Source organism: Bombyx mori, chromosome 7 (assembly GCF_030269925.1).
Source record: "Bombyx mori chromosome 7, ASM3026992v2".
Taxonomy (NCBI): domain Eukaryota; kingdom Metazoa; phylum Arthropoda; class Insecta; order Lepidoptera; family Bombycidae; genus Bombyx; species Bombyx mori.
In genome coordinates this window covers 7092685-7114641 of record NC_085113.1, presented here as the reverse complement: position 1 = coordinate 7114641, position 21957 = coordinate 7092685, and the positions used below count along the sequence as shown (strand labels likewise).

The following is a 21957-nucleotide window of genomic DNA, read 5'->3' as shown; positions in this document are numbered from 1 at the left end:
AAGCGAGAATGAGATTGTGCTCCCTGGAACTCTCTCTTATCCAGGTTTGACTGTATTTTGTAATCTCATTTAACACTGTTTCACACAACACGTGACTTTGTAGGTACGTATCTAACGTGTTATAGAAGAATTACTCTGTAATGTAATTGAATGCCAGAACTTTAAGGCAGTTTGTGAATTTATTATGCGGAAGCCTTAGTTTCCCTTATCGTTGTTTAAAATAAGTAACAATTTAATATTAGTTTATTTTATGTAATAAGTCCTCATTAGTACCGCAAAATATTTAGCTAAAATAAATTGCGGAATTCATTATTTCTAGGGGCCTTGGTATTCACTTTAAATCAGGTTAATCACTAGGTACCTCAGCCGTAAGCAAATTTACCAACTTTTGAAAAAAAAAAAAAACCTATGAAATTTTGATAAATGAAAAACACAGTTTTTTCCTAGGATTACTTTTATTTTCAGATGTGAACAACATACGCACTATAATTACAAGATCTACTATAGAATAGGATAGTATTATTATAAAATAATATGCACAATTCCCTGTAGGTACTTACATAACAACTCATTTAAGGCCAAGTCAACTGTTCTGGGTACATTTTATACAAATTATTTTTGAACATATTAATTAGCATTTAATTAAATTTTCAACATGGCTAACGACGGCACATTTAAGTTTTTTTTATTTCTATTTTCGACAATGCTTATTAGTTTAATACAAGCCTACAGAAATGTTGATAGTATTAATGAACATATTAAACTATTTAAGGCAAACAATAACTTAAAACGTCCGTAACAAACGCGTCAGCCTTCTAAATTTGATTACATTTGACAAGTCTTATAGTTTTCTACTGATAAATATAATACAAGCTTATAATTTATTGAAAAGACAGTTAATAGGTTTTTACGTACTTTATATCGTTATAATAGACATTTAATTGACTACATATTTTATGAACAAAACCTATAATGTATCGGCTATTCGTATCATTAAAGTTTTATCTAAATAAGTTCCCTATAAAATTGATAAATTCTACTAATTACAGATTATATAGGCTCCTTCAAATTTTTTAGGACCGTCATAGACTTATTCTATGGCACAGATTAAAAATGTATTTTAAAAAAAAACTTACAAAGTAACGTGATATTTAGTTGGTTTTAAATACTGTTCTGTACATTCGGTGGTATCTCCAAATATCCTTTGTATTGCGTATTAAAAAAAAAAACTATTGATTCATTAAAAACAAATTAGTTAATAAGTATCTTCTACATTAAGCTCAGATTGAACGTATCGATGGAACTTTTTGGCGGGAACACGCAAGGAGCAAACTTGTGTGAATTGTTTTATTTTGTTTATTTAGTATTTTTTTCACATTTAAATATCTAATGACGGTGGTTTATTAGCTATTTAGCATCTGTGAAAGGGCACAGATGTGAAAAAAATGGAACAAAGCTACCAAACGTAGCTCTACGGCTCTTCCAAAAAGTCCGCTGATAAAGTCTCAGTAAATAACCACCGTTTTACTGAGATCTTATCTCATCCCATCTCATCTCGTTTTATGTAATTTTATCCCGATTGATTACACAAATAAATCAACCACATCTCATTTTGCTTCATACCATATTTCCTACTATAACAGAAATTATGAACATAAAAGACTTGGCGTAAAGGACCCATTACCAGGCCATAAAATATTAAAAAAAAACACGAACAGATATAAGATTCTAACTCGGGATTATTAAAAATGACATCTTTTACCTTATTAGTAAAATTGGGGTATTATATCACACAATTAAACAGATTCAATGAAACCTGTTCAAAAAATTTAATGTATAAAATACACGTATGAAAATCAATTATGTCACCGATCTAAACTTATTCAACTAAACAATATTTTATAGCACAAGAAAATAATTTACTTCTAACATAATATTATTTTACAAAACAAAGAAAATACTAAAACGCATTCAACATTCGCTTTCATTTAAAGAAACAAATACTTTAATTATTATGGCATTTAAAAATAAAAACATTTGTAATATTATTATAACCACCACATACATCCAATTCTACTTTTATTAGAAGACCTTTGCGAGGAGATCTCGCTGTTCCATAGCAAATAATAATCGATATATACGGTTCAGAGTTTAAGTATTACTTCGTACCTACTAAAAGTTAATACATTATTTTTTATTCGTCCGTGAATATAATTAACGAGCAATCATTTAAATTATACAACTCACTGATACTCATACGTAGGTATTTCATTTCCTAGCGATTGAACAGCGTTCGTGGTCAAATTCAATAAATCCAGTGACACGCAATAAAAATCGTAACGATATAATTCCGTGAATTAGATCACAAATTCTAAGTCTTTTGATATTCATTGCAACTTTTGTCCTCGGAAGCAACTACTTGGGGGAAGAAATTTACCAAAAGAATTCGATGAGTTAGTAAACTATCATCATAGGAATGTCGTACGTTGAGCAAACATTAAAAAAGTCAATTCCTTTAAAATCAGCGCATCACTATAAGATATGTTTGATTTTGATTAGCAACTTATAACCTATCTGAAGTTTAAGCAATTAAATACATTTCTGTATGAACATTCAAATTGTATTTTTTTTTTGAGAAATGAAATAGACGAGACTTGGTGATTCAGAAATGTGGTTTTCGAGTGTATATACATAAGTATTTTTTAATTAAATATGTAGCTTTTTACATCTTGTAGATAAGGCCTTATGTTAAGTACGTCTCTACGAATAAATGACATATATTTGACCAGTTCCTCAACCAAGAGTATTTGATATCTTAAATTGACATATTGATATACAAATGATTACTAGATTACGATAGAAGGTACTATTATTACCAGCAGTTTCGGTCACATCTAATGCGATCCATACAACAGTTGTTTCCTGAGACGATATCTAATATTATGATAAAATACGATACGCTGTATTCAGAAGCCGGTGCATTACTACCTATACTAAATCATTAATTGATTGATTACACTGTTCGATATAAATATAAAGCTCAGGCTTCATTGCAAGCGTGTATACGTTATAGACACATAGAGATGTGTGAGTAATTTTTATACGAAACGTGATTTCTATATCCCACTGAGCGCTAAAAATTCATACCAGATCAAAAAGGATCAACACAGATGAATAAAATTAAGAAATGGTAATATTTAAATTAGAGATTTGGGAATTATGTTCGTTTATTTTAAGTTCAACACTCATAGATATACGTTGATACCTTTAAACGAGCAATTCTTGTATATATATAATCTGAATCTCGGAAACGGCTTCAACGATTTTCATAAAATTTAGTATACAGGTGATTTCGGGGGCGATAAATCGATCTAGCTACGATTTATTTTCAGAGAATGTTGTTTTATTCGTGTTTTCAATAATCAACTCTTCCCGACATCTATTGGCGAATAATAATACTATTTTTCTTAATTGAGGGCAACTAACCAAGATGGCGTTATCAAAAAAAAATCCGTCATCGTCTAGTATACGTTGATTTGAAAGATTTATTAATATTCTGTGGGTTTTTATGTGAAAAAGTTGTCGCGCTGTTGATAAATCGGTAGTTCGACGTCCGGCGAACGATCCTCCGCCTCGTGGTCACTCTGATTTAGCGGCAGCTCCTCCAACGCTTTCACTATCACGAAAACACAAAGCTAATTTACACGAAATCAATTGACACACATCAACAAACAAACACACGTTATTAATATCGACGCTTGAAAGGCAAACGTGACTAAGCGACAATGCCATGAACTTTACAGTAGACTAATTTAAAGTTGAAATACCTGAAAAAAATTATATTCTAACGAATCTAGCTGTAGGATTGAAATGATTTTAATAGACCTAGAAATATATATTTTTCGCGCATCGAATATGGTTATTGCCTATCATTTATGTACAAAGCAGTTATTGTCGCTTAGTCACGTTTGCCTTTCAAGCGTGGATATGCAAATAAAACCAGGCAACTACACGGATTAAAAAACAAAAAAAAAGAGTTTTAATAGAAAACTACTCACACAAAATGCGCAAAAGGCTATCATGCTGCGACTCCGCATTTCAGATTTCTTCGAAGGACCGTCCGTCCGGTTTCAGCCAATCGTTTAGAATATTTAGTCGAGTGTAATGTGAACTATAGGGATGTGGTGAGAGGATGTGCATTTTTATGTTATATTATATCATGTTCGGGTGTAAAGCCTATCAATTGTTTGAGGCGGACGGCCCTTGTTCCGAGTTGTTTCCTGCAGAGAACGTTACAAACGACATCAAGCGGAACTTCGTTACATGCGGACACACGTGAAGTTAGTCACGTCAAACACTTACAAGAATTACCAATTCGATTTTTTTTAATTTTGTTTACATGGGTGAGCGAGCTCAGAGCCCACCTGGTGTTAAGTGGTTACTGGAGCCCATGGACATCTACAACGTAAATGCGCCACCCACCTTGAGATACAAGTTCTAAGGTCTCAGTATAGTTACAACGGCTATTTATGTACCGATCACAAAGCGATCTTTAATGAGTTTTACCGCAATGACCTGTCCATCGATTCTAAGTACGTTTTACTTGACAATATCATATTTATTTTCAATAAATTATTAGAAATTGCACATCTTAAAATATTTTATGACGTAATATTTGTTAATAGATATTTATCGTTGCGTAATCTTTGGTAATTCTCATAAACCACACGAACAAAATGTATAATTAAAAAGTGCGAAAAAATTCAAACAGTATTATTAATTAATAAAAAATGAAAAAATACGACTGTACTCTGCATCATTACAGGCCACATAGCAAATTCCATATTCAATAGGTACATCAAATCGAAACGTGAAACATAGTACTGAGTAACATAGAAAAAATTATTAATCAATCAAAAACGTACGTTAACTTCTAGAATTTAAAGTCTAATTGAAATTAACAAAAAGGAGGGATCCAATTTAATATACCGCTATTCGATAACAAAACAATATTAAGGGCATGACAGACTCAGTCTTACCGGCGATAATTTTGCTCATCTCGGTGACCTGCTTGGCGAGGATCTGGTTCATCTGCAGCAGATGCTCGCGCCGCCGCTTTTCCTCCGGCTGCGGGCTCTGACGGCACAGGGAGCATGTTTTTTTTTCCCCCTACTTTTTTTCCTTCCTAGGCTGAAAGCCTTGAGAGGCTATTTCAGCGTAACCTCAACTAGTAGGTGAGCTCACGGGGCTCAAACCGGAGTGATGCTAACACTGACCCTAGCAAGAGCAGTGCTTCGCCGAATCTACCACCGGATCGGAAACGCGACCCATATAAGCGTTTATAGCCTAAATGGCTATTTCAACTACGCCGGGACGGGTAGGTGAGCTCACGGACTCAACCTGAGAGAATTGCTAACACGGACCCTAGCAAGAGCAGTGCTTCGCTGAATCTACTACCGGATCGGAATCGCGACCCATTGAGAAGATCCGGCGAGAAACTCAATGGGTAACACGTAGGATTGCAAATATACACACTGTCAACATTAAAAGCGGCCATACGGGCCACACTTGTATTCGTTTCTATGATCGATTCATGTCAAAACGAATTAATTGCTATCTAGTAATAATTTACTGTGCTCCAGTTTCATATATGTACATTTATTTAAGAATCAAAATACATGACTGTTAATGCGAAATCTGTTCGCGATAAAGGTTTATTGCTAAAATCTTTATTTGTCAATTCAACAAATACAAGTGCTACTTAACACATAATATAATGCCTTGTCATATTTTTCAAATTAATTACTCCTCGTCAGCCATACGTAGCGGACACTTTTTTATTTATTTATTGTATTCTTATTCCGGTTACATAACATGTAACCAAAACATTGTAATTAGACTTTTCTAGTACTAACAGGGCACTATACGTGTGTAAAGATAATGATTGAACTAAATACAAAACATACAAATATATAACTAAATAAAAAGTTGATCGTGCAAAACGACTAGTTCATACATAGCAACAATGAAAGCGGAGCATGATGCAAACAACGAAATAGGCAAAGAGAAATATTTTACATTAGTATGATGGAATTGTCAGTTGATGTTCGAGAATGTTCGAGAAATTGTGACCGTTAGATACAAAAATGAATTTGCCACATAATAAATGTTCTGTAATAAGGTTAACTGAATTGATTTAGTGATTACAATGATTCGAAATTATTCATTCATTTAGACGGGCTTATCGAGTAGATAATACTGTGAGTTGATTTATGCAAACCTTGCTCTGATCTGCAGACGTACTGGTCAACATCTTCTTGATCGATTCAACTTTCTCTTGTCTCTTCTGCTGTTCTTCCGGAGACAGCTCTGGTGGCTAATCGCAAAAAAATAAGTATATACCACGTGTATTAATGCTATCCTTTTTAGTAATTTAAAATACACTTTAGTTTTAAAAGAAACCAAAAATTCGTCCTAGTGCAAACGGTTTTACTCCCAATAAATACTTAATTCGCGCTGTATAATTCATTTTTTATTTAAGGTGGCTGTATATTTGAATATGTGTAGCTTTTACCTTGGGCAAGTAAACAATTTTATGTGGAAGAAAAATCTTTTTTTTTTATGTATTATGGTTTTTTTTATTGTTTGAATGGTTGGACAAGCTCACAGCCTACTTGGTGTTAAGTGATTACTAGAGTACATAGACATCTACAACGTAAATGCCGCCACCCACCTTGAGATATAAGTTCTAAGGTCCTAAGTATAGTTACAACGGCTGCCCCACCCTTCAAACCGAAACGCATTACTGCTTCACGGCAGAAATAGGCGGGGTGGTGGTGCCCACCCGCGCGGCCTCACAAGAGGACCTACCACCAAAAATTACGCAAATTATAATTTTGCAGTTTTGATTTTTATTACACGATGTTATTCCTTCACCGTGGAAGTCAGTCGTAAACGTTTGTCGAGTACGTATTTCATTAGAAAAATTGGTACCCGACTGCGGGATTCGAACATCGGTGCATCGCTTTAACACGAATGCACCGGACGTCTTATCCTTTAGGCCACGACGACTGTAAAATTTGGGGATTATTCGTGTGTCAATTTGTTACCTTTTCTGGGATATATCTCTCGGGAATGACGATCTTCTGCGGCGCGGCGAGCAGCTGGTCGATGGTGTTGTCGGCCCGGCGCAGGTCGCGCGGCGGCAGCGCCGAGCGCACCACGTCCGGCGCCGCCCCGCGCAGCGCGCGCTCCATGTCCGCGTCGTCCACAGACCGCGCCATCGTCTGCACCGCATAAGTTTTTCTTTTTTTTTATCGACCTTGTAGGCAGACCTACCTTATGGTGAGTGGTTACCGTCACCCATGGACTTCAGCAATGCCAGGGACAGAGCCAAGCCACTGCCTACCGCTTAATACACTTCTTCATCCACTTTTGTTTTCTTTTTTTTTTCCTACCTAAGCTGATAACCTTGAGAGGCTATATGGTCTGAAACCATACGCTACGCTACGCTACGCTATACTATAGTGCCATATAGTATAGCAGCCTATACTTAGCGAATAATATATAGTACAGTACAGTGTGAACGTGTCCATGACAATGTATGGTGTTTGCGATATTGTTGTGCTATACACTTTAAGCTGTTACATTATAGCGTAGTCTGAAAGCAGCTTATGTCAGTGTAATTGGGCGAGTACAGAATCTACCACCGGATCGAAAACGCGACCCACTGAGAAGATCCGGCGAGAAACTCAGTGGGCTGTGTCTATGGGTTAATTTACTCGCCGAGCCCTTCGTCGTAAGTGACGGGTTCGACGAGAACGATGACCGGTACTTGAGGTACCTAAAAGCACCGTTAGTTGAACGGGAGGATCCGAAATGACGTGTAATCATCCACACTCAATTATCAGCTGAGCTCATACTGTCGTTCGTGCCATACAAACTGATTTATTTAAGTACATACATAACGCACCTTTAAAAAGAGAAAGAGAAAGAGAACTTTAACTATAAATGTGAAAGGTTTTAGAGGAAGAGGTACACCTAAGAAGAATTGATGGATTGCGTGAAAGACGATATGGGTAAGAAGGGAGTGAGCGAAGAAATGGTATATGATAGAGGAGTATGGAAGGAGAAAACATATTGCGCCGACCCCAGGTGACTGGCAGAAGGGCAGGAGAGTGATGATGACATACGTTTAGAATGAAGTGTCTTAATTAAAAAAAATAAGGAAATCAATTTTATACTTTGTACCACTTTTAAACATGTATTCTATCAGTTTATAAAAAAAACGGTCTCTTTTAGTCTATGAAAGAACTTCCGTCTCTTTTAAATCAACTTTAAAACATGCACTTGACTTAAAAGAGTAAAAGAGAGAAGAGAAGAGAGAGAAAGAGTTTAAGATTTAAGACTTAAAATATTAAAAACGAAAAACTAAAAAAATAATATTCTTCAATTACATTTTTAGCGTTTACTACATATTTTGAATAAAACTACTTCAATTCTAAAGGCGTGCTTGAAAGAAACAGATATCCCTAAGTTTCTTGCAGATTCTGTGTAGTTGTGAAAAACCGAAACAATGGTGGCTCTTGATTATTATGAAAGCGCCGGTAACTACCTTATCAAATAATACTGTTTCGGAAAACAATTTTTTATTTAGTCTATTAAATAATTGTTTTTGCTGTTTCAGTAAGTTTATATAGGTAGGTATACCTTTTTTTTGTTTTATCTTTCAACTTGGACAAAAGAAAACTTATTTTTTATGATTGAAGGATTACTGGTGGCCCGGAGACCTTTCTAGTTTCACTATATATAACTATAAACTATACAGAGATATTATTTTTTTATCATTCAATGAAAACATCAAGTTTACGTTTAATTAAAAAGGAAACAACTTAATCGCATATACTTACGTCTTGATTGGGAGTATCTTTGGGTATTTCATAGAGAGTCTTCGCGCTGAGGTGATGAGGCGCGGTGTTGTGCCGCCTCTTCTCTTTCGGTACTTGTCTTCTGTGCAACGAACCGTTCTTAGGGGCATCCGAAGACATCTCCGTAATGATCTGCTTGGCCGCCTCGCTCTTGAATATAGGGGACAACTCCATGTTGGACCTGGTCAGGCTGACGATGCTACTGGTCTTCGACAGCGGATCGTTGGTCAACGTTCTAGAACTATCCGTGGGACTGTTCAGGTACTGAGTCGAAAGAGAAATGGTCCTGTCGTAACCGGAACGATCGTAGCTTTTGTTGTAGCTGCTGCTCAGCGAGGAGATGTCGCGGGAATAATCGTAATTTGACAAAGACGGACTTGACACGTATTTGGGACTGAGGTCTGGGTTTTTGTCATTGGATCGAACGTGCGGCGCGGGTTGGGGCCTGGTGTAGTAGTTGTCGTATTTGTATTCGGTTCGCGGGACTGAGGCAGCCCTCGAGTAGTTGGTGGGCTGCGCGAGCTCCTCCTCGAGTAACTGCTCGATGTTGGCCGTAACATTGTTGGGCCAATCCGACATTGGCTGTAAGGAACGTTCGCGGTCGCGTTGGCGTCTTTCGCTCTCACGTTTGACGATGCGTACCGTTTTGATCTCCTGCTTCTCGACGTTGGATAGGTTTGCTGGAACAAAATACATCTTATACTTCGATACTTGTGCTAAATTGATTCGTTTACTAAAGCAGGGATCACCTTAGTAAACAGTTAGAGACAATATATAACCTGACACTGCAGAGGTACATTCCTTTCAGCTTAAGGAGGTTTAGTAAATATAATTCTTGTTTCGACTTCGCGTCTTAAATTGGATGAGGGAATTCAAGTTGTGATATCTAAGAGGTTTCCTACTCTTCGAGTAACTCGTTGATTGCTGTTCATCGTAATAAGCCTAACTAAGCGTTTTCTCGAAGAGTTCTTGCCACTTTCGAAGATCAATGGTACATCGATTAGTGTTAGTCATTTTCGTGAAAAGTTATCCAGACGCTTGGTCGGTTCACCTTTACAGTCCCCCCAATATATTTCCTTCTATCTGTCCAGTACCAATCATTGTTTGGCCAATTATTCTTTGACCAAAAAGTCTCTGTTACTCAATGGGCCATAAAGAGCCTCATCAGCCTCTTTCAGTTCACTCCAGTGACTACTTAACAGAGCGAGCAAACAAAAAAATGTAAATGATCCTTTTCTTGTTAAGTTTGTACATTTTTCTTTTACCCTTTTTGGCATGGCAACATTTCGACTCTGTGTGTGTGGACAGTATGCGAATCGTACCAAACTAAATGCCACCCTAAGATCCGATTCTAATCGGAACATAGGAGGGAGGTAGGGTGATGTGATCAAGAGATACCGCTCTCAAAAGCCGGGACTGGCGCAGCATTAACCTAATCCCAGACTTTGCTCTATCAAGGATAATCCACCGAACTATAACTACCCTAAGTTGCGAGGCGCGTCCATTAGTCGCCGTTCTTGTGATTCTCATATATTCGTACAAGCACACTAGTTAAACCTCCAAAAAAGGCTCTCTGCTCTCTGCCAAGAGCGTGTTATGAGCTTCTTTGGACGCATCATGCATGTCTGGGAGACATGAATTACAGAAGCTCATAATTTTGGATCGCAAAAGCCAAGCGCGCCGTGGGCAGAACACCACCCAGATGGTCAGATCTGGTTAAGAAAGAGGTTGAGGGTAGTCTATATCATGCAGTCCATGTCATCCATGATCGAACGATGAAGAAGAAGAGAGTCTTGTTTACTCTAACCTGACAAATACGAACGCTAAATAGACTCAAACAATATTTACCGAAGCCTCCGTGCATGTCGTCATTCTGCGGTGACGTCACATCTAGCGTGGGCACTCCCGTGTCCACATATAAGGGCGTGACCACGTGGTTGGGGTCGTAGTATCCCGGAGGCAGTAGGGGGCTTTCGTATTCGTAATCTGAATGGCCGTGGTCGATCGTGTGTCCAGTGTCTAAATTGGTCTCTTGCCATGACGACATAGACCGGTTTTTACCTTTGATCGAGGAAATCTTATATCAATAAATTAGCCCCTATATCTCTTTAATCTTGTTAAATATCTAATAGCATTTGGAGTACGTATTTACTGACACTCTATTCAATCTGCAGATAGAATTCTTTTTTACTGAACGAATCATTGCTCCCATGTGGGTCTTGAAGGTTATATTAACAGAGACACAACTTGTTTTTTTAAAGAATTAGCTATTACTGGTGGCTCAAAGGCCTTTCCAGCTTCACCAGGACCGGTGGGCGAGCAAGGGCTCAGCCAGGAGTGGTGGAGCTAACAGCTGCTTCACTTCCGGAGAAGATCTAACAACTCAAGAGCAGCCGCTTCGCGAATGAATCTACTACTGGAACGGAATCACGACCCACTCAGAAACTCCGGCGAGAAACTCAGCGAGCTGATGCATGGGTTAGGTTGCGAAATCTTTGCCAAGTTTTACGAGTAAGCTCATACAACTATGAAACATGAGTTTCCTTATATCATCATTATCCTATAGCAGTCCACTACTGGACACGGCCTCTCCAATCGCACGCTATTGAGCATGATCCTCAGCTTCTCCCATGTAGCTTTGGCTAGCGGACATTGATGGTACGATTTAATTTCACAACTTTAATTTTTTTTTATTGCCATTGTAGGCAGACGAGCACACGGCCCACCTGATGGTGAGTGGTTACCGTCGCCCATGGACTTCAGCAATGCCAGGGGCGGAGTCAAGCCGCTGTCTACCAATTTTAAAGGAGTGTTGCCTGGTTTCGAGTACGGCAGTATTGAATAGTAACGAATGCTTACCAGGGTTAGAGTCCTGCGTGTTCTGCAATGCTTGAGACTGTTGTGTGAGATGTCTCACGGCTCTACTCAACTCTTGCCGCTGTCGCTGTAGAGCTGACACTAGTTGCTGGACTCTGGTCACTTCTGTGGAAATCATTATTAATTATTCTCCACTAAACTATTAACACAGAACAAGGATTTCTCAATACTCAACGCGAAAAAAGTCTGAAGTGACTCGAAGGATAATTATGTAATAAAAGCGAATTATATTCTTACCTTGATATATGAGCAACAGACCCCATTTAAAAAGCGTCTACGTGTAATGAGGTCCTAATATTAAATATCAAATCAAGCATTCAAAGCCGTTCAAGGCCATTTATGGAACATTCGTGTCAAAATGAATAATTGTGTAGATGGTCTGCTTTCTTGGTGATTTTGAATAAATGGCGGACTCATTTTTTTTTATTGCTTAGATGGGTGGACGAGCTCAGAGCCCACTTGGTGTTAAGTGGTTACTGGAGCCCATAGACATCTACAATGTAAACGCGCCATCCATCTTGAGATATAAGTTCTAAGGTCTCAGTACAGTTACAACGGCTGCCCCGCCCTTCAAACCGAATCGCATTACTGCTTCACGGCAGTAATATGCGGGGTGGTGGTACCTACCCGTGCGGGCTCACAAGAGGTCCTACCACCAGTAAGTGAATTTGAGTTGTTAAATGATATATTTTGAGTTGTTGAATAATATATTTTGAGTTGTTAAATGATATATTCTGAGTTTTTAAATGATATATTTTGAGTTGTTAAATGATATATTTTGATTTGTTAAATGATATTTTTTGAGTTATTAAATGATATATTTAGGAAGCATACCGTCTTCAAGCATCGCAGTGGGGTGCGCGGGCGCCGAGGCCCGGCGAGCCTGCAGCGCGCGTCGGAGCTGGTGTAACTCTCGTTCGAGACGCGCATTATCGGCCACTGTTTGTTCCAGTTTCTGTCAAATACAATAAATACGCTTACAAAATTTATTAAAATAAACAGAATAGGTTAAGGACATTTTTATTTATTTATTGCTTATATGGGTGGACGAGCTCACAGCCCACCTGGTGTTAAGTGGTTACTGGAGCCCATAGACATCCACAACGTAAATGCGCCACCCACCTTGAGATATAAGTTCTAAGGTCTCAAGTATAGTTACAACGGCTACCCCACTCTTCAAACCGAAACGCATTACTGCTTCACGGCAGAAATAGGCAAGGTGGTGGTACCTACCCGGGCGGACTCACAAGAAGTCCTAGCACCAGTAAAAAATTACATTCATACAGTTACAGATTCGAATGTAGTTTCACCCTTGAAACGAAACGACAAATAAACCCAGGGCTTGCTTATTTCCAAATACCTACGTGTAAAATGCACAAATTTCCAATACTTTGTTATTATTATCTACTATATTTACTTAAAATCCTATTAATTAAACATTTTTTTTAAAAAACACATGAAAATAGATTGACGCTGATGGCGGTGTCTATGACACAAGCCACCGGTGGTTAGGACTCCAGAGTCAGGAACCTCCTCACAATACGTACTGGGCCCCTAACCCAGCTATTAACGAAACTTTTCGCAATCAAACCATGTACCGTCACAACTATTGGAACAATTTGGTCGTATCAACATGCCACATGACGGTAGTCTCATGGTTCAGGTCTAAATTATTTATTACTATGCCCTTTTCTGCCTTCACGATACTCTCGTCATGAGGAATGGTGATATCAACCAACACTGCTCGACGCGCAGACCGATCTATTATCACAATATCAGCAGGCTTACTATTGGCAACAATATATCTATTTGTGATAATAGATCGGTCCCAGTAGAGCGTAACATGACCATTTTCAAGAACTGGTTGAGCCTGGTATAAGGTATTACCATTATTGAACCGGAATAAATAATAAAGACTACTTGCACTAAAGGACCCAGGCCTGTCTTACCGGGCACTGGCTAAAGGGCTACTCATACCGTAGCAGTTTGGAGCACAAATACAAACCTTCACTATTGATGTGCATTTCAATTTAATTTAAAAGCTTCTAATGTTTAAACTCCTAAAGTAGGAAATGCTAAAACGATCCCTTACCAAGGATTGAATTTTAAATTTTTGGTACGTAATAGCTTACATATTATGTGTGTAGTTCTCATATTTATAGTGTCACTTCGTTTATTATACGCTTTCGATTTAGTGCGCATACCCATATGATATTAGGCAAAATGTATTGTGATACTACCGTAAGTGTACCAATAATTTTATAATCTTTGAAAAACTGAGTCTCTGATATCTCAGTTTCCGAAAAACAGTATTTCAACCGTAGAAATGCGATAGAAGAGTCGCCCGGTATTTTCCCCTTTGGCATTTCATATAATTTAAATTTATCAAGTAGAAAATTTCACTAAGAGTGCCTACCTTGTTAATTAATAACTGTATCTGCCTACTTAGGATTGTTTGTGCAAAATTATTGTTATAATAAACATAAATAAATAAAAACTATCTCCACTTATTTTCTTATTAGTTAAAAGGTATAAAACAATAATTAAAAGGACATAGAGAAATCAAGAGCTAATAATGACATAGAATTTAAGTACAAAATAATATAAACAAAAATAAGTGCATGAATATAGACGAAAACCTTATAAACCTTAGAATTGTGCGCCAACATCGCGTGTACTCTGGCCAGTTCGGCTTCCAAGTCTTCGCCTGGAACCGCCTTCGATCGACCCGGACCGGCATTTCCTTCATAAACATTATTAGCTTTGTGAGTCTGCACGTTATCACGGACACCTGAAACATTCAAATAATACTACTATACTAATAACTAAAATATAAATAAATATAAAATACTTGAGTTTGGATTAAAGATTAACCGCAGTAAGACCAAGGTGATGATTGTCGATCGCGCTATGAATAACTCGCCGGACGTGACTCAAATAGCGGGTTGCGACGTGGTCCAGTCCTACATATACCTTGGGGCGTTAATCTCAAATAATGGCGGATGCATGAACGAAATCAGAAGGCGCATGGCTGTCACGAGGTCGGCGATGGACGGGCTGAGGAAAGTATGGAGAAATAGAAACATAACCAAAACCACAAAGATCAGGCTCGTTAGAACACTAATATTCTCTATATTTCTATACGCTGCTGAGACATGGACCGTGCGAGACGTGGAAAGGAAGAAAATAGACGCTCTGGAAATGTGGTGCTGGAGAAGAATGCTTGGAGTTTCGTGGACCGACTTTCGTACAAATGTCTCGATACTTCGGGAACTCGGCATCAAGCAGCGTCTATTTGGTATAGTACAGTCTCGAATGGTGAATTTCTTCGGGCACGTTTCGCGACGAGATGGCCGGTCCATAGAACGCCTCGTTGTACAGGGAAGCGTTGATGGTACAAGACCGCGCGGGAGGCCACCAATGCGATGGACCGACCAAATTAAAACTGCAGTGGGAGGTCCCCTAAATGAGTGCAGTAGAATGGCCTCGAGCAGGGAGGGAACATCGTGAGACGCATCAAGTCTGCCCCTTCCAACACTACATGACGATCACGACCACTCTGTCAAGAGTGACACGACTGAGAAGAAGAAGAAGAAGAATAACTAAAATAATTCTACTGGTGGTAGGACCTATTGAAAGTCCGCACGGGTAGATACCACCGCCCCGGCTATATCTGCCGTGAAGTAATAATGCGTTTCGGTTTGAAGGGCGGGGCAGCCGTTGTAACTATACTGAGATCTTAGAACTTTTATCTCAAGGTGGGTGGCGCATTTACGTTGTAGATGTCGTGTAAGCAATAAGAAAAATTTTAAAAATTAGTTTTAGTCTATTCATTAGCTTGCGTTATAAAGCGAGCGATTTGATTAATGTTTTCGCCAATGACAACTGATGTCATTTTTGGTTTCATCAAAGTGAGCACGCTCCTTGTTTGCTTAATCAAATAAAAACCGACTCGGGTCTCATTATGAGCGACTTTAACGGAAATTTTGAAATTGACATAGTATATTATGTATGTGCTATTCTTGTTGGTACCAAATCCTGCTGCCACTTTTTGGCATAAAGTAAGATTGAGTTTAAAGAGTAAGGCAGTCGGGTCTATGATAATTACTTAGTCTGTTTAGTTTGTTGAAAAAAGCTATGCTTTATTTTTAGTGCACTCTACAATATTGAGAGTATTAAAAAATACCAGTAAAAGCAACGTTTTCATTTAAAGGGGCTCCCAAACTTATTTTGTCTACTGTCCACTTTGAGGATAAATTATTTTTTAGCGCCCCCTTTATTTCACATACTAAAAAAGCACTATAGCGAGAGCTCAGTCGGTGTAGAAGAGCCCTCCTAAATGAAATTACAAATCGCCTCCCAAGCCTCTACACAACGCCCCCTTTTTTCTGGTACTCTTGCCGCCCCCCTTTAGGTCTATAGCGCCCACAGGGGGACGTTATCGCCCACTTTGGGAAAGGCTGATTTGAAGCGACGCTTTCATACCCGTGTAGATGTTGTTAAAATAACGCGAGTTTATAAATAAATTTCACCTGTAAAATTAAAAGTTTCAACGGCAATTCAAGAAGGATCAGATTTTATATAGTTTACTGACCTGATAGCAAATTCTCAATAGTATCTTTATTCGACTTGAATCCTTGCAGTATATCGGCTTCGTGTGCCAGTTCCTGTTCCAGCGACCACAATTCTGCTACTCTCGCTCTTGCTGCTTCTGTTTCTAGGGGCTTGCCTGCAGCCACACTCTCTAACCATCTACAGAAAGATCAAATATTAAAATGTTTCATTATATGGAATGTTAAGGTTTTTTACTGTCTTTTTTTTTATATTATTGTATAACATTCAATCCATTGGCAGTTTTACTAGTTATTGAATGCTTAAGTTATACTGTTTTTAACTAAAATAAATTTCAACAAGGTTTAACTTGCATCTTGTAAATAAAACAATTTCATATTAGAATAAGCAACGTTAGAAACTACCCCATAGATATTTGAAAAAATCTTGTAGGTTCAGGATGATGTGAGACCAATATAATTTCTCAGTACTATTTAAACTTCAATGTTTTGAGCGTATTTGGAATTAACAATAATAACATAATCGACGAACTTCAATTACCTTTGTTGTTCTAAAGCATGTTCGGCCAAAACTTTTTGTCTCAGTCTCTGGTTCCTTTCCAGCCGTTCTATAGTAGATCCCGGTCTGTTATACAATGAGCCCAGCTTTACCATATTATCCACTAGCTGGACCAAAGGTTTGCTTTTTTCATACTGATGTTCCAATTCCATCAATTGCATTTTCAGTTGTTCCAATCTTTTCAGACTCTCGTCTCGTTCTGCGGCTTTCAAAGAGCTCAAACATTCCTATTAAACAATATGATTTGAAACATTACCAGAGTTTTTCTTTCCCCTAATTGAATTCAAACAAAAGAGCATGCAATGAAATGAATGAAAATGTTAAAGGGCATCCTCCACGTTAATAATAGATTAGTAGTGTAATTGTTTAATTTTATTGTTTAATTGTTTAATGTAAATAAAATTATTTCCTTACATTATAAGTTAGATTAGTTTTTGTTATCGTGTTGTTTTGTCGTGTAGTTGTAAGGAACATTGTGTACAAATTCAGCACTTTATCTTGTTTGGTAGTGCGCACATGGCTTATATTGCAAGCCAGATTTTGTCTCTTTTTACTTGTGTTTTTATGTATCTTTTTAGCTTGTGATGTGTATTGTGTGCCCAATAAATAAATAAATAAAAATAAAATGCAAAACCATAAGCAAATGAAAAACAAACATAAGCACCTCGATACTACTAATTTGTGCACAACACTGTTCTATAGCTCGATGCGTTGCTGCATGACGTCTTCTTAACTGTATCAACAGCAACACCAGCTCTTCGTGTGTGCGACCAAGCAATTCACCAGCGGTTGGTATTTCACCAAATTGATCTATCTGACCATGTTGCTGAACACCTCTTTGCTAAGAGACAAACAATAAACAAATACATTCGCTACCCTACAAACTAAAAAGGATGAAATCTACAGAAAACAAAACAAAAAAAAACAAAAACAAAAACAAAATGCCAATCAAAGCCAAAATATACAAAACAAATTTTCGTATGCATACCATTTCGTTGTTCTCGTTATTCCTTCGAACCCTTGGGCTAACAGCACTAATTGGCTGCTGAGAAGCTCTAGATGGTGATCTTGTCATTGCCCACGAATCCTCAGTAGCCAATGCATATAACTATAAACATGAAAAAGTTCTTTGACTCTTTTCTTAGATCGTACCGGTTCAAAGAGAAAGTTTTTGTCTGTCTGTGGTAACACAAAACTGTACTGTTCAAAGTGTAAGACTTTTGCTACTCATCATGATTTTCAATATTGTCCGTATTAGCATTAATTAACAAAAACTTACATTTTGCTGCGAAGTCGACATCTGTTGGGAGCCGTAGGTATCAGCAGGTGGCTTATCTTCCACCCATCTCACCCTTGGACTCACAGCGCGTACGGGTATATTAGTATCTCTGTTATTTCTTCCAATTGAAGTATTACTTCCGACAAAAGCTTTCTTTGACAATGCTTGTTGATTATTTGAACTGTTATTCATGCGTTGTTCTAAGTTACTTGACATTGTCATAGAAGCTGGAAAAACAGTAAAATTAAAACAATTTCTTTGGTAAACATGAATTTTAACTCATTTAATAATTTAAATGCTTGTAACATGATAAAGTGTCGTAGCTTTGTTAGTATTCAAACCAAAAATTAAAGAGTGCGAAATTTATTTACAATAATTTATAGGCATGCTAAATTTGCTGTACACCTTATCTTGTTTAAGCCTCTTTCTCTTAAATGTGATTTTATACTTCGTATTTACATATATAATTAAATGACCTAGCTTTGCAGAAAATTAAAATAAATTTCAAACTTACATAATGTATTTTACGCGACTGTAATGTTAGAGGATACCTTCGCGGCCTGCATTATCAGTTCCGGTATCCGAATTACGAGCTACTTCGCCTGTGTCCAAACGCGCGTCAATATTACGCACACGCCCTGCTACCCGTTTCATGAGACCACTCGACATCAAATCCCATTGCCTAAGCTTTTCCCTATCTATTTCAAACCTTTTTTTATTTTGCTCAACAGCTGTAGCACGGTTTTCTATTGCTAATTGTTCATAAACACCTTCATCCAAATCTTCTTCGGGTAGTTCTGCGTTTTCTGCTAGACTGACATACACGTCGTTGTCGTTTAATTTTTGCTGTTTTTGGTTTGTTAAAATCTTTGGACCGCCAGTAGCAGTTCGTGCGTGAAAAGTATAATTAACGTATGTTACATGACGAGTAATTTTAGGTGTGTTTTTTTGTATTCTTTTCAAACTATTCGTTACATACGAATCTAAGCTGTTACGTTGAGTTGTATTTGCATCTGGTTGTACAGTATCTAAATCATCCATTGAACGAGCATGTCTATGTGATACCCTCCTCAAATTATCTCTCCATACAGAATCCTCATCCCAATGTTTTTCGCCGTGGCACAACACATTTTCGTAAGGAATATTATCGGCTTCCGCATCATAATACACTGTATTCGATGAATTTTCACTACAATGTGACGACATGCTAGTCGATGAGAGTTTTATCAATGAACTAGGGTCAACAGCAGCGGTAGATTTATTTGCAATGCTTTCTGCATTACTTAAATTACTTTTGCAACCCAAAGTCGATATTAAGCTCATTGATTCTGATATTTTTGAATGTTTTCTCGCAGTCGACTCATAGATATTTTTCACATCAATTTCCGGATCCTTGTCAGCAGCACTCAAAAATTCTACTGAAACGCTTCTTGCACTTGCGACAAGATCAAAAGACTGATCTGAGATCATAACTTGATTTTTTCGGATTGGATTATGGATGTGCGAAATTTCGGTTTTCTTAAGTAAGGGACCTCGTCGCCGCTGATTGTTCAATTTTCGATGTAGGTTGGTATTTTTCAGATAGTGAGATGTAGGCAGAATATTAACATGCTCTTGTGATGAAAGATCCGAATAGTAATAAGGTGCACTCTGTTCTGTTGAACTCTCACGGCTATGGAACCCTGTTGATGAAGAGGAGGCATTACGATCATGATTAGACCGAAGTACTGATTTTTCGTTTTCAAATTCCTTGATTTTATTTAATGTTTCATCGTGATTTAGATTTTTTGCTAAATCTTCTTCCTCGTTGTATTGTTTGCTGTAGTAAGATATTGGTGCTTTAGTTATACTCGTAGAACTGCACGGGCTTTGTGATCGTGAAGATGAAGGAATCTGTCCACCGATGTTCCTAACTGGAGTACTAGAGCATCGAGTGTGTATATTACTTTGGAAAGCTGCTTGAACCGCGTTGTCTTTTATAAAAGAAACGTCATTTGTTGGGACCGTTGCTTGAGCGTTTCCCGTGTATTTTCTATTTGTACTAGTACAAGGCTGTAAATTGTCAAGATATTTATCCAAATCTACGTTGACATTTGTCTGATTGCTAACTGGAAACTCATTTTCGACTAATTCAAAAAGTGAATCATCTGAAAGCGGCCGTCTTTTGTTCATCATTTCCACGTCGTTACATTTGTGAGGATTTCTAAAATCTATTGCTAAATCACTTTCATTTAAGCTGTTCACTTCTGAAGATGCACTTGACGGTATTACTTCAAACTTACTACTTATGTCTGATTCTAACGACAACCTTGAGGATCCTTTTTCTGCATTAAAGCTTCTTAACGAATCTGTATCAATACTACTTGATTGATAACAATAATCCGTATCTTTTAATAAAGAAGCTTGGGAGCTTGTTACCTTATTCCTCTCAGACAACAAAGTAGCTCTGTTGTGACGAACTTTCTCCCCTCTCGACAACGTGTCGTGAATAGAGGTAGGACTACCATATATCATTAAAGATGTCGTTTTTCTTTTAAGGGTACTCATTTTTTGTTTCTCGGTAGTTAACATTTTCAATATAGAATTATCATTTGACATATTAGACTGGTCGAGCTTTTCTAAAATATACTTAGAAAGGGCATCGTCCGATAGTTCATCGCAAGGAGGTGACGAACTCGGTAAAGGAGGATAATTCTGCTCATTTTCAGTTACATCTTGTACGTCTAGGACAGAATTGCTCCCACTCAAGTAATAGGAAGCTGGACGAAATGTATCTGAAATACTAAACCGATTAAATGGAGTTTCGAGGGAGGTATCCGTTAATGTTTCAATTTCTGCGTCGGAACCATCGGTTTCTCCAGTCTTTTTCGCCATTTTAGAAGCTCTTTTCAATGTTTGTTCTTTTGTGTCAGCAAAATTTGAAGCCACATCTGAAGATAATTTTAAAGAGACTGGGCTATTTTCTTTTGCATCGTAATCACGTACATTAGTTAGTTCCATATATACCGGTTCCATTATTTTTTCGTTATTGACACAGAGAACTTCATACGTTTGCGTGTCTTCGTTTTCACTTCCGATATTCATTTCCACATATGGATTATCTTCATTATTGTGAGGATTGGAAACACGAAGTTCGCTTAGACAAGGAAATGTAGTTTGAGGTAATTCAACAATTGACATTTTTCGTGGACTCATCGGTAAATAATGGCTTTCTCCGAAACACACTGGTGTTATTGACCTATGTGCATTTTCATCTTTTGTATCATTCGAAATATCACCTTCTATTGCTATAGCTTTAGAAGCTTCACATTCTGATTCCAACAATACTTCATCTAAGTCATTATCTGTATACTCTTCTTGAGTTTCCGATTCTGCTTCACTCTCGTGTGTTTCATAACCGTTTTCCTTTTCATCTAAACTACTTACATCGTTTTCATTGTTTTGTAAGTGATCAGTTTCTTCATAATCATTTTCTTCATCTAATTTAATGTTTGGTAGTGAAATCGTACATAGTATATTTTCATATATATTCTCGGGACTGTCTCCATAATTAGTTATATTTTGACCGTCGCCACTATAACTTTCATGATGAGTATCACAGGGCGCATGCAGTACTATTGATTGCATAGCATTTGGACTCGTTACATTCACTTTGTGAGACCTTCCTGCCTGCACTTCACTGGGGTTTTGCAGATCAGTGCCCGGTGTTCCCTCTGAGGTGCAAAATTGAAACCTACAGTTATT

The 21957-nt window shown here is 37.6% G+C and overlaps 1 protein-coding gene across 7 annotated transcripts in view; it reads right to left on the bottom strand.

Moving 5' to 3' along the window:
• Positions 1-436: 436 nt before the first annotated feature.
• Positions 437-21957, bottom strand: part of LOC101738815 (uncharacterized) — a 68184-nt gene continuing 46663 nt past the window's right edge. For 3 of the 7 annotated variants that reach the window (XM_038011916.2, XM_038011913.2, XM_038011915.2), the window contains 2 exons: positions 18728-21926; positions 18300-18440 (listed from right to left, as the gene is read on the bottom strand). In XM_038011916.2, the coding sequence (XP_037867844.1) occupies positions 18754-21926 (3173 nt within the window). In that variant the 3' untranslated portion in view covers positions 18300-18440; positions 18728-18753. Of the gene's footprint in view, positions 3677-4058; positions 4281-5039; positions 5137-6280; positions 6377-7109; positions 7287-8909; positions 9608-10775; positions 10989-11786; positions 11910-12638; positions 12760-14443; positions 14596-16398; positions 16557-16916; positions 17162-17598; positions 17776-17922; positions 18043-18213; positions 18441-18727; positions 21927-21957 lie in introns of those variants that run through there. The other 4 variants (XM_038011918.2, XM_038011919.2, XM_062669402.1 and 1 more) reach the window with 4 other exon arrangements.